The sequence below is a fragment of the Callorhinus ursinus genome, unplaced genomic scaffold (assembly GCF_003265705.2).
Source record: "Callorhinus ursinus isolate GAN/ISIS: 27379988/994484 unplaced genomic scaffold, GSC_fseal_2.0 scaffold20, whole genome shotgun sequence".
NCBI lineage: Eukaryota > Metazoa > Chordata > Mammalia > Carnivora > Otariidae > Callorhinus > Callorhinus ursinus.
The window spans coordinates 32,180,391-32,192,612 of record NW_027397082.1 but is presented as its reverse complement, the minus strand read 5'-3'; the positions used below and the strand labels follow the sequence as shown (position 1 = coordinate 32,192,612).

Genomic DNA, 12,222 nt, shown 5'->3' with positions numbered 1-12,222 from the left:
GGCTTACAATACAAGCAACAAAGCAGCTCCACTTTTTCTTCTAGGGAATTTGGCATTTCTTTTGTATTGCAGGGGTGAGAAAACCCATTAATTTTGAAACAAATGTATGCAAATACATTTATTAATATAGGAAATAGGAAAATCAGTTATTGCTTCCTTTATAAATAATACAGGCTTAAGTTTTAAAGATATTACTTTTGCTAAAATGCATTAGACAGCCGTGAAAAAAATAACATTTTTCTTTGTGGTAATATCTTTAACCAGATTTGTAGCACTAACAATATTTCCTATGTATATATTATTTTTATTTAATACAGGTAATCTTTTTATTACCAAATCATATTGTTTCTCAGGAGATTACCATCAGCACTCATAAAAGCTGCAAAAGGAATCTGGGAGGACGAGGAGGCATCAATCTCCTGCAGATGTAAGGCTCAGGCTGCAGATTAAATATGCAAAGCTCTTAATATGTTTCAGTGAGCCACTTGTTAGGTGCAGATTTATTTAAAAACACTCTCCCCCTATTTTGTTTCCACTTCAATTTGAATCTGATGGTGGGCATCATCCCCTAATTTCAACCCAAGAGCAAAGCAACCTTGGAGGAAAGCCACATCCTTAAGCTGCCCCGGTAGGGTGTTCTGTTGCAACTCCAGGGGCAGCTGGCTTTCTCGGTGTCCCTATCCATGTGCAGAGAATGACCCATGGGCCTCCCTGGATCCTCAAGTCCGACTCAGAAAACTGACTGGCCCACCAAGATGTCCAAATGTAGCCTGCCTCAGGAGTGTGGCAGATTCTCCCTTTGCAGAAAGAGCTGAGACCCCCCTCGCCCCACACGTAGGAGATCACATTTGCCCCGGGCCCAGGGATTCCCCCAATAAACTGACACAAGGGCAAACAATGCATACTTTGGAGGGGCATCCATGGGATTGACCTAGTTCTGCCATTGATTGCTTTGATAGCTTTGGGAAAACCAGTACACTTTGAGGAGCTTCAGTTTTCTGGTCTGCAAAATGGAAGTACAATTCTTTCCTGACAACCCTGCTGTGAGGATTAAGAGCCAACGTCTCTGTATAGAGTGCCTACCATGGGGCAGACTTGCCAAGGGGAGGCTGTGGCCCTTCTTTACCCTTCATCCACTCCTGCAGCTGCCCCAAAGCTTCCTTAGGTAAATGCTGGTGGGAAACCTCAGTCCCCGAGAAGAGGAGGGCCCTACCCATTTTTTCTCAGGCCACAGGAACTCTGCAGAAGTTGGCAAAAGGAGGACAAGTTCTGATTGAACAAAGGCCCAGCCTTGATGGGGACAAGTGAAGTATCCAATCCCAGGCAGGTGTTTTTGGGGTGTCCCTAAACTTACGCAGACCCAAAGCCCGCTTTAGAACCTCTTTCCTGAAGTCCCTCTGCCCCCAGCACCCTCCTTCCTCCAACCAGACCTTTCTTCCTCCTCCCAGCCCCCAAGGACACCTGATAAATAGGGTAACATCAACTAAAGAGATTTGATGATCCGGATGACAGGAGCAGAGAATCCAAGGAAAGAATTTGTTTTAAGTCTTACCTGGTCCAATCCTAGCTGCCAAGCTTGAGATGCATCAGGCCACCTGTGGAAATGGGCCTTGGAACCAGGGCTGGTCATGGAGAGTGGACAGACATCTTGTCTTCGTGGGCCAGCTTCCTGTCTCTGGGAGGCTGGTGTACCTCTGGCTGTTCATCCTCAGACCTGTTCTCTTGTTAGATGTCACAGGGCCCTGACCTAGCCTGCTTGCTTCTGCTTCTGCTTCTGTTCCTGGCCTTGGCCTTGCCTCTGCTCAGAACACCCTGCCATCTTCTCTGTCACTAGGCTTGCAAACTCACCAGGGGGCCACTTCTCCAAGGAACTTGCCCCGATCCCACATGGAATGGCTGACCTGATCTCTGTCCTGTAGCGGGTTCTTTGTATCCGGTCTGTGCCTGATTCGGAGCGGGTCCTTAGCAGATGTGGGGAATGGTCGGATGAATGACTCTGCTTTTCCTGTCTCTGATCTGAGCCTGGATTTCTAAAATGGAGAATAAACAGCGCATCATGTATCCTCTGGGGAATCCTCAGCGTAAGGGTCCACAGAATGGTCGAGTGACCAGAGGCACGAAGAAACCATGGCACGCATGCACAGAGCAGTGAACGAACGTATGTGGAAGTAAATGGATGGTGAAAACCCACGTCTCAGGGGCCATGGACAAGGAGAGGCCCACCCAGGCGGTGCCTGCGCATCTTTCTCACCACAAGCAGGTGATCACATCGGCTCCTTTTCCTCACAGGGCGGAAGCTTTGATGTGGCAGACAGAATGTTCCACAGTGTGAAGAACGCATGGGAGTCGGCCTCCAGAGAGAACATGAGTGACGTCAGGGAGCTGACTCCAGAGTTCTTCTACCTGCCTGAGTTTCTCGTCAACTGCAATGCCGTGGAGTTCGGTGAGTGGAGGCCGGGGTGCAGCCGGGGTGGGCTGGGCAAGACAGGGATCACTCCCCTAAAGCTCAGGTAGTGACTAACATTATCAGTACCTTTGCTGAGCAACTAAGTGAACGGGCCCTTCACCAAACCAGAGTGGTTGCTGTGAGGTCTCCCCTTGATGGTGGCACTCAATGTTGAGGTCGGAGCCAAGGAAGGACCCGAGGCCCCGGGCCGCCAGGATGGCTCTGAGCCACAGTCCCACCCATCTCGTGAGGGTCCCCAGGCCTCAATGTGCAGTGAGAAGACCTGCTCTTAACCAGGTCTGGCACTGCCCTGCTGCGGGACCAGGGGCCAACCCCGACCCCTCTGGGGCCTCGTTTTCCTCCATGGCCCACAAATGGGTCAACTTGGACTCTCTGGGTCTCCTGGGGGAGACTGCTTGCTGCATGGCATCTGAGGGTGGTTGTGTGGGGGTGCTGGTGCCTCTTCCTCTTTCCTGTGCTTCAGGATGAACTATGGCTTCTCACTGGTTTACAAGAGGAACAACAATTTCAGGAGGCCCCTGTAAGCAGGTCCCCTGGTGTCTGGGTGTGGACCTTGGGAGCCTCTGCTGCGTCAGGGTGACTTGTGGAAGGGGCTGTGTGGTCAGAGCCTGAGGCAGGGTGTGGGCCGCTTTCTCCAGGGGGAAGGGATCACTCACCCTGTGGAGGGCACTCATGAACTGTCACCAGCACACACCTATGCCCCAGAGCTCCCCTTCCTCGGGGCCCTCCTTCTTCCTCCAAACAGCACACAGGGGCATGCAGGAACTTTTTTAGGCATTGGGGATTTAGTTGGGCCTCCTGCAATCGACTGTGCTGAAGGTGTTTGCATTCTGTACAGGGAGGGAGGAAGGGGAGAGAAAATATAAACATATTTATATAAGCGAAATACTGTCTGATGCTGAGAATTGTTATGAAGAAAGAAGGTAGGAAAATGGTTCAAGAGTGATTCACAGGGCCCTGTGTTATTCTGGTCTCCGGGAAGGATCACCTGAGTTGGTGACAGGTGAGCTGAGACTGGCTAGTAAGAAGAACCGTATCAGGCACAGACCTGTAGGCCAGAGAGAGGAGGGGAAGGTTTTATTCTAGTTGCACCATGAAGGCTCTGGAGGGTTTAAGCAAGACCGTAACTAATGTTTATTGGGCAACCACCATGTGCCTGGAGTTTTTCTAAGCCCATTATGCATATTTCTCTTTTAATCCTCCAGCCCCTGAGGGGGTGAGTGTGGGTAACAGGTAGGAAAAGTGAATCCCAAAGAGATTAAGCAATATGCCCAAGGTTGTGCGGCTAATGGGTAGGAGAGAGACGGGCTTGGACCCAGACTCTTTCTAATGTCTGGGGAAGCTGCCTCTAAAACCCTTGCTGCCCTCACTTTAAAAATGGAGAGAAAATGCATAAATTATAGAGTTAAATGAAGATCCAATAAGACGATGTGTGCCAAGCACCTAGCATAGTGCCCTGGCATAGAGTTAGGTGCTCAAAATACGATAGCTTTTACTGTTAGTGTGATTATCTCCTTACTGCTCTAGCGCTGGATAGAAAGCACCCAGATGAAAAGGCACAGAATAGTAGGGAGGAAGACAACAATGACCACATCACTGCCATTTTATAGGACTTGTGAATCAAGCACAAACCTGCTTGGGAAGCAAGGAGGGCCTCGTGGAGGGTCAAAGGCTTAGAGACCAAGTGGGAATATTCCAGGCAGATGCGTGGAGGGACACACCAGACAGAAGAAGCAGGAAGTAGTGAAGTCTGTGCAGGACATAGCTCTTAGCCTGATCTGCCTGGAATCAGAAGTCCTAGATAGCACAGTATGTATCCCCCCTTGTTCCTAGCCCAGTTTGGGCTCGCATTTACCCAAAGCTCTGCTGTTTCTTACCCTACTCAGGCTGCATGCAGGATGGGACAGCACTGGGAGACGTGCAACTCCCTCTCTGGGCTGATGGGGACCCTCGGAAATTCATCAGCCTGCACAGACAGGTGAGTTGACCAGGGTCACATCCGAGGCCCTGGCATCCTGAATGAAGACCTCAGTATTTTCTCCACGGAGGCTTTCTGTGCAAGCAGAGGGCTAGTGACAAGCATTTCTGAGGCTCTTGTGTCTAGAGAACCCAGAGAAGGTGCTAGGCTCCATGCTCCAGGTTAACAGGAAAAAGTTTGTGTTCTGGGCTCTTTCAAGAGTTCCATTAGACTTTGCCCTTTGGCCAGTTTGTTGTGGGAATCACTGGGGGAAGCAAATTCACTCTTTTTGGATGCCCTGGAGGTCAAGTCAGTGACTTTCGCTGGCCCTGTAGGCAGGGCCATGCCTGGATCATACTGCTCAGGTATAGCTCAGAGAGGGGCTGGAGGCTCTGAAGGGCTCCTACTGGTCAAAAGATTTGCCAGGACTGGGGAATACTTGGCTTCTTAACCAGAGAGTTTGATGCGGTAGAGGCCATCTTGGGACACATATCCTAGATCAAATACATGCATTAGCATAAACCACGAAAATACATGCAACATCATTAGTCATCAGGGAAACATAAATTAAAATCACAGCAGATGACATTACATACTTACAAGAGTGGCTGAAATTTTAAATATTTACAAAACCAAGAGTAAGCAAGAATAGGGAGAATCAGAATTCATTACACATTTTTGGTAGGAAAATAAAATGGAAAAGCCACTTTGGAAAAAAATTAGTAGTTTCTTATAAAGTTGAAGATGCATTTGCCTTATCACCCAGCAATTCCACTTGTATATATTGACCCAAGAGAAATAAAGACATGTCCATGGAAAAGCATGCACAAAAATATGCATCAGTTTTATTCATACTTACCAAAACTGAAAACAACCCAAATGTCCAGCAACTGGTAATGGATAAACGAATGATATGTCCACACAATGGAATACTACTTAGCAATAAAAAGAAACAGATTACTGATACATGGAGCAACACAAATTAATCTCAAAAGCATTATCCTAAGCAAAAGAAGCCAAAACTCAAAGCTACATCTATGGGATTCTATTTATGTGATATTCTGGAAGAGGTAAACTTATGGGGACAGAAGGCAGATCAGTAGTTACTAAGGTCTGGAGTAGGGGTAATGGGAAAGGAGTACAAGAGAACATTTTGAGTTGATGTAAATGTCCTATATCTCGGTTATGGTGGTGGTTACATGATTGCATGCCTTTGTCAGAACACACTGAACTATGCATTTAAAACGGGTGAAATTTATTATATGTAAATTATACCTAAAAAGAAAAAAATCTGGGGTGGGCCTGACTAGTAAAAACAAAGCTATATTCTTTCTTCTGTTCTTCTCCCTTGGCAAGGAGAAAATTCTTCCCTGGTTTATCCTTGCATCTGGAAATGTAGTAATGGTAGGCATCTCTCCCACAACCCACTGGTCTTGAGTAGTTGGACCAGAGGTGAACTTAACCTTCAGGTGGCAGCAGCTCTCTGCCAAGGTGTTCTCAGAAAAGTTCTTGGCCTGGGCTGAGTGAGCAGATTCACTCTACAGGTCTGACTGCAGATGCCAGTGGTCTAGTGGGGAGGCAGCTTGATGAAATAACCAAGCAAATAACAAGGAAATTATAACTGCACAAAGTGCTACAAAGGAGAGAAATTCAATGCCATCAGATATAGGTTAGGGGTGTGACCCAGGGGAACTGGGTGGTGACAACAGTGGGGAGACCTCTTTTGGTGGAGTAAAGATTAGGTTGGAGTGGGTTCGGATGTTAATGATCAATGTCAGTGAAAATATCAGAGTAGGAATCTCTGAAAATTTTCTACTCCATAAAAGCAATAAGAATAATGGCAAAGATTGTCATAAAAAAAAAACTCTTCAGAACTTGGGAAATTAACCAGAGGCTTGGAAAAATCAGGGGAGTATTCCTTTGAGAAAAATGGCTGAATCTTTGTAAAGACAGCAAACTTTGTGGTGTTTTAACTTACGCTATTCTCATTTCTCCTATTCAGCTCCATAGTAGCTTTGAAAACCAACAGCCCACAATAACAGTGGAAACCAACAACCTAGCAGTCATTGGAGGGAGAAGAATGGGGTTGGAGCTCCTTCAAAGCCCCATATCCAGAGAACTGTCATTATTTGACCTGTTAGTGGTTCCCTGAAAGTCCCCACCAGCAAGGCTGTCTTTATTTGATCTCAAAGCCTGCATAGTACAAAAGCCTTCCCTTTGGTGACATTTGTGAAAAAATAAACCAGAGACAATTGTTCAACACTGTCGCTGCCAGAGGCAGTGGATGTAGTTGGGCAAACAATAGACTAATCAAAAAGCTTAAATGGAAAAAGTAGGGAATGAGCTACTTATTAGGAGGCCTTGAAACAACTTCAAAATAGCCAATAAATGTTGGAGAGGTTGTAGAGAAAGGGGAACCCTCTCACACTGTTGGTGGGAATGCAGGTTGGTACAACCACTTTGGAAAACAGTGTGGAGGTTCCTCAAAAAATTAAAAATAGAGTTACCCTAAGACCCAGCAATTGCACTACTGGGTATTTACCACAAAGACACAGATGTAGTGAAAAGAAGGGCCATATGCACCCCAATGTTCATAGCAGCAATGTCCACAATAGCCAAACTGTGGAAAGAGCTGAAATGCCCTTCAGCAGACGAATGGATAAAGAAGATGTGGTCCATGTATACAATGGAATATTACTCAGCCATCAGAAAGGATGAATACCCAACTTTTACATCAACATGGATGGGACTGGAGGAGATTATGCTAAGTGAAATAAGTCAAGCAGAGAAAGTCAATTATCATGTAGTTTCACTTATTTGTGGAACATGAGGAATTGCATAGAGGACATTAGGAGAAGGAAGGGAAAAATGAAGGGGGGAAATTGGAGGGAGAGACGAACCATGAGAGACGATGGACTCTGAGAAACAAACTGAGGGTTTTTGAGGGGAGCGGGCCAGGGGATGGGTTAGCCCAGTGAAGGATATTAAGGAGGGCATGTATTGCATGGAGTGCTGGATGTTATACGCAAACGATGGATCATGGAACACTACATCAAAAACTAATGATGTACTATATGGTGACTATACATAACATAATAAAAAAATTTAAAAAAATATCCCTGAAATCTAGAAGGACACACACATCTGTAGGGCTGCTTTCATGCACAAGGCTGTGTTCATGCTCCTAAGGTCCTAAGCTTCACTTCTGGCTGAAATTGAGGCTCTGTGCAAGCAGGATCTGAGGTAAACTCAGAGTTTTTACCAGGCAGCCTCTGCCTGGTTGAACACTAAAGCTATGTCCTAACATACACACAAAGCCCCTCCCTAGGCAAAGACTGGAATACTAGCTGGTTTTAGGCATTTTAAAGAAATCTTCATCCAATCATAAGATGACCATTAAGCTAACAGAGAAGAGGTTTTAGTGGCCACATACAACAAAAAATATAGACTTTATAGAACTAGTTCAGAAAAGTCACTAAACAAACAAACAACAATAACAAACAGTAACAACAACAAACCCTGGGGAGAGGGGAAAATCTGATTTCCAGAGTTGGCACATCATATTATCTAAAATGTCCAGTTTTCCACAAAAATTATGAGACATGTAAAGAAAAAAAAGTATGGCTCATACAGAGGGAAGAAAGCAGTCAATAGAAATATCTCTGAGGAAGCCTAAACTTTGGACTTACTGGACAAAGACTTTAAATCAGCTATTGTAAATATATTCAAAGCATTAAATAAAACAATGTTTAAAGACCTAAAGGAGAGTATAACAATGAGAAAATACAAAGAGGTAGAAATTATGCAAAGGAAACAAATAGAAATTGTGGAGCTGAGAAGTACAGTAACTGAGATGAAAAATTCACTAGAAGGGATCAATAGCAGGCGGAAGAAAGAATCAATGAACTTGGAAGATAGGTCAACTGAAATTAGCCAGTGTGAGAAACAGGAAGAAATGAGTGAAGAAAAATGAACAGAACCTAGGCACCTGTAGAACACCATCAAACGTACCAACATACACAAATTGGAAGCATCAGAAAGATAGGAGAGAATGGGGCAGAAAGAATATTTGAAGAAATAATGTTCAAAAACATCCCAATTTTGATGCCAAGCATTAATTTATACATCCAAGTTACTCAGTAAATTCCAAGTAGGAGAAACTCAAAGAGATCTATACTTAGACACATCATAATTTGTCAAAAAGGAAAGTCAAAGGAAGAATCTTGAAAGCAACAAAAGCAACTCATCACTTACAAACTATCTTCAATAAGATTAATAGTTAATATTTCATTAGAAACCATAGAGGTGGGGTACCTGGGTGGCTCAGTTGGTTGGGCATCTGCCTTTGGCTCAGGTCATGATCTCAGGGTCCTGGGATCGAGCCTTGTGCCAGGCTCCCTCCTCAGTGGGGAGTCTGCTTCTCCCTCTCCCTCTGTCCCTCCACCCCCACCCTGTGCTCTCCTGCTCATGCTCTCTCTCTCTCTCAAATAAATAACCTTCTTTAAAAACAAGAAACCATAGAGGTAAGAAGGCAGTGGTATGAAATATTCAAAGTGCTGAAAGACTATAAGCCAAGAATTTTATAGCCAGCAAAACTATTCTTCAATAAAGAAGAAATTAAGATATTCCCGGACATATAAAACTAAAACAATTTATCATTAGCAGACCTGCCCTGTAAAAAACACTAAAGGGAGTTCTCCATGCTAAAATAAAGGACAGTGACTCAAGTCCACATGAAGAAATAAAGGAGGTGAGTGATAATAAGGAAACAGAAATGGTAAGGATGGGAAGAGACGATACACATCAAACTATAAGCCAGTGCCTGGCACCTAGTAGATGCTCAGTGTAATCATTGTAGCTGGCGTTACATGGAGCTCACTGTGCACAGGCATGGACACAAACCAAACCTCACATAATTCCACAAAGAAGGTACAATTACTGTCCCCACTTCATAGATGAAGAAGACGAAGGCACTGAGGAACAGAGATGTTAAGAAATGTCCATGGCAGGGCTGGGGTCCAGCCTGCTCCAGAGCGTGTTCTCCTAACTGCTACGCTTAGTCTCAGCCTCCTGACATCTCCGGTCAGAATCAGCTCTCCTTTTTTCTTATATCAATCTCAACAGGACCCCAAGACTTGATTTTCAGCCTTCCGTTTAGATATCACTGCAAGACATAGACATTCTGAACCTCACGGTTATAGCGAGAAGTGAATGAGCCAGGGCTATGGGGGCACTCAGATCTCTTCCCACTAGCTGGAGGTGGGAATTGGATGGTCATTGGATGGCCCACATGTCTGCCCAGTTAGTGCTCATCAAGCTCAGTGAGATGTCACATCTTTCCTGTGCAGAGCCAGCATCCTGAGGCATGTGCCCCCTCGTGATCTGTGCAGAAGGCTCACAAGTCCAAGAGAGGCCTTCATTTTTCATGCTCTTTGGGTTTTGGTTCCAGGCTCTGGAAAGTGACTTTGTCAGTGCCAACCTCCACCACTGGATAGACCTCATTTTTGGGTACAAGCAGCAGGGGTCAGCTGCGGTGGAAGCTGTTAACACCTTCCACCCCTACTTCTACGGTGATAAAATGGACCTCAGCAGCATCGGCGACCCCTTGATCAGGAGCACCATCCTGGGGTTTGTCAGCAACTTTGGACAGGTGCCCAAACAGGTACAGCATCAATGTTCTTGGTCTTGCTTTCTCAAAAGAGTGTGTGCACTGTGAGCTTGGGAGTGAGAGTGAGGACATTTTCTCCCGGATAGGAACAAGAGAGGACTGGGGAGGGGAAATGGTCTTCCTACATCATCCCTCAACATCAGGGCTTACCCCTCTGTTACCATCTGATGTTGAGGAAGATGATGACATCGTTAATGATAATGATGAGGACTACATTCCCCTCTGATATATGTGACAGACACTACAGCAAATCCATAGGATTTAATTGTCTATATGTGTGTCTATATTTCAGCGTTGCTGTGAAGAGCCAACAAATGGAGACATTAAGTGCTCGAAAGTGCCTGAAATATGATGGGCACTCTGCAAATGTTAGTTACTATTATGATTCCCTCATTGAATCCCCTCATAAGCTCTGGGTATAGGGATTATTCTTTTACAGATCAGGAAGCTGAGGCCCAGAGAGGCTGAATACGTAACTTGCCCACAATTGCACTTTTGCAGATGCCAGAGGTAGAGCTCTAGCCCCATCTGGCTGGTCCCAAAGCCTATGCCATTCACCAGCAGTGGGAGAGTATCTAAGTTCTGCCCGCTGGGCTCCTGGGGAAGTTGCTGGGGTCTCACATGGGCCTTTTGCTTCACTGGCTCCATCCTGCATCAGGATTGTCATGTAGTGATATGAGGCTATATGTTTATGGTGACATCCTGGTGAATGGTGGGCAAGAGGAGCGCTTATTTAACTGATCCCAGCCTTGTTGACCCTCAAACTTCAGTTCAGCGTGGAGAGGCTTTATTCCTAAGGACAACCATCTGGGCTACTAGCATAGCCCCATGGGCTGGGGTCTCAGCCTGGGAAGTCAGGAGCCATGCTGGGAAAAGAGTGCATAAGCCCAGCCAATTCTGGGGCCATCTTGGGCAGCAGCCTTACCCACACGTAACCATGAGGCTTGAATGGGCTCATCTCACAGTGCAAATCTAGTAACATCTTTTCTACCTGGTCTTACGTGACATGCTCCAGGTTTGCTCGGCTCCCAGGGGAGGGCAATGTGAGAAGTGCCTAAGGGTGAGTTGGAGAATGGACAATGTATCCAAAATGTGGGTTTGGCCAGGAAATGCTTCTTAGGAAAGAGAGAATTTCAGGAAAGAGGCTCAGGTAGCGAATGGTTTCATTTCTTTGAGAAATGAAATAATCCAGATAAAGCAATTAAATCAAAATATTAGCTACCCCCATCCGATTGTGTCCTGGGTGATATACTCACCGCCCTTGTCCACAAGCAAAAAATATTTTCACATCACTATGCTCACAGAGTGCACACAATTTTAGATTCTGATTTTATTTAGTGGTGTAGCATATTAGCTTTTACAAAAATATTTCTAAGTAATCATCAGAATTAGAATTCTTCCAGGGGTCCCAACTAGAGGCAGAATTAAAATACTTCAGGACCATGCACTTGCCATCAGGGGGCTGTGCGTGCCGAGGCTGTGACAGGCCTCTAGCCTGTGGTGCTTTAGTCATTCTGCTGTGCAAAGGAGGGACATTCTTTGTTTAATGCTCATTTAAAAAAATCACTGTTCTGATTTCTGTTTGTATTGATCACCCACCCAGCTTTACTAGGTAGACCAGTAATCAAGGGCTGTCACTGAGCCTAGACCGCTGTGAGAACCCCACCCACCCACCCCCTGGCTGCCTGCTGAGCCTCGCCTCTGCCCCTGGGGCCAGCTGGGGCCAGCTCTCACCCCTCCATTGTGGCACCCGGTGGATGTTTCCATTGAGGAGCATGGGCCCGATGGCTGGAAAAAACAGCCTCGTTGGGGAGGGGAGGGTGGAGAGCTGGCCTCAGCTGCCCTCTGTGGCAGCAGCAAGATTCTGCCAGCAGCATGGCCTTGCACTTCATGTTTTGCCTGGTTATGCAAAAAGCTTGGCATTAGGGACGATTTGACAGCAGAGATCTAAGAAAAATGAAAATAAAAAAGGCCACTAATGGGGTTTGCCTGTGCTCTTTGGAATGTTTGAAGGGATGCTATTAAAGAATTCTGTGTTGATGCCCAGATGGATGTGCCTGCAGAGAGTTTGCAAGGGAAAGGAAAAAAAATATATGAGAAAGAGCTCAAGCAAATGAAGAGAAACATGTG

The 12,222-nt window shown here is 45.7% G+C and overlaps 1 protein-coding gene across 10 annotated transcripts in view; it reads left to right on the top strand.

Annotated features, from left to right (window-relative positions):
* Positions 1–12,222, top strand: part of WDFY4 (WDFY family member 4) — a 291,091-nt gene that overhangs the window by 261,578 nt on the left and 17,291 nt on the right. For all 10 annotated transcript variants that reach the window (XM_025880584.2, XM_025880579.2, XM_025880582.2 and 7 more), the window contains 3 exons: positions 2,290–2,443; positions 4,354–4,445; positions 9,874–10,086. In XM_025880584.2, coding sequence (XP_025736369.1) covers positions 2,290–2,443; positions 4,354–4,445; positions 9,874–10,086 — 459 coding nt within the window. The remainder of the gene's footprint in view (positions 1–2,289; positions 2,444–4,353; positions 4,446–9,873; positions 10,087–12,222) is intronic.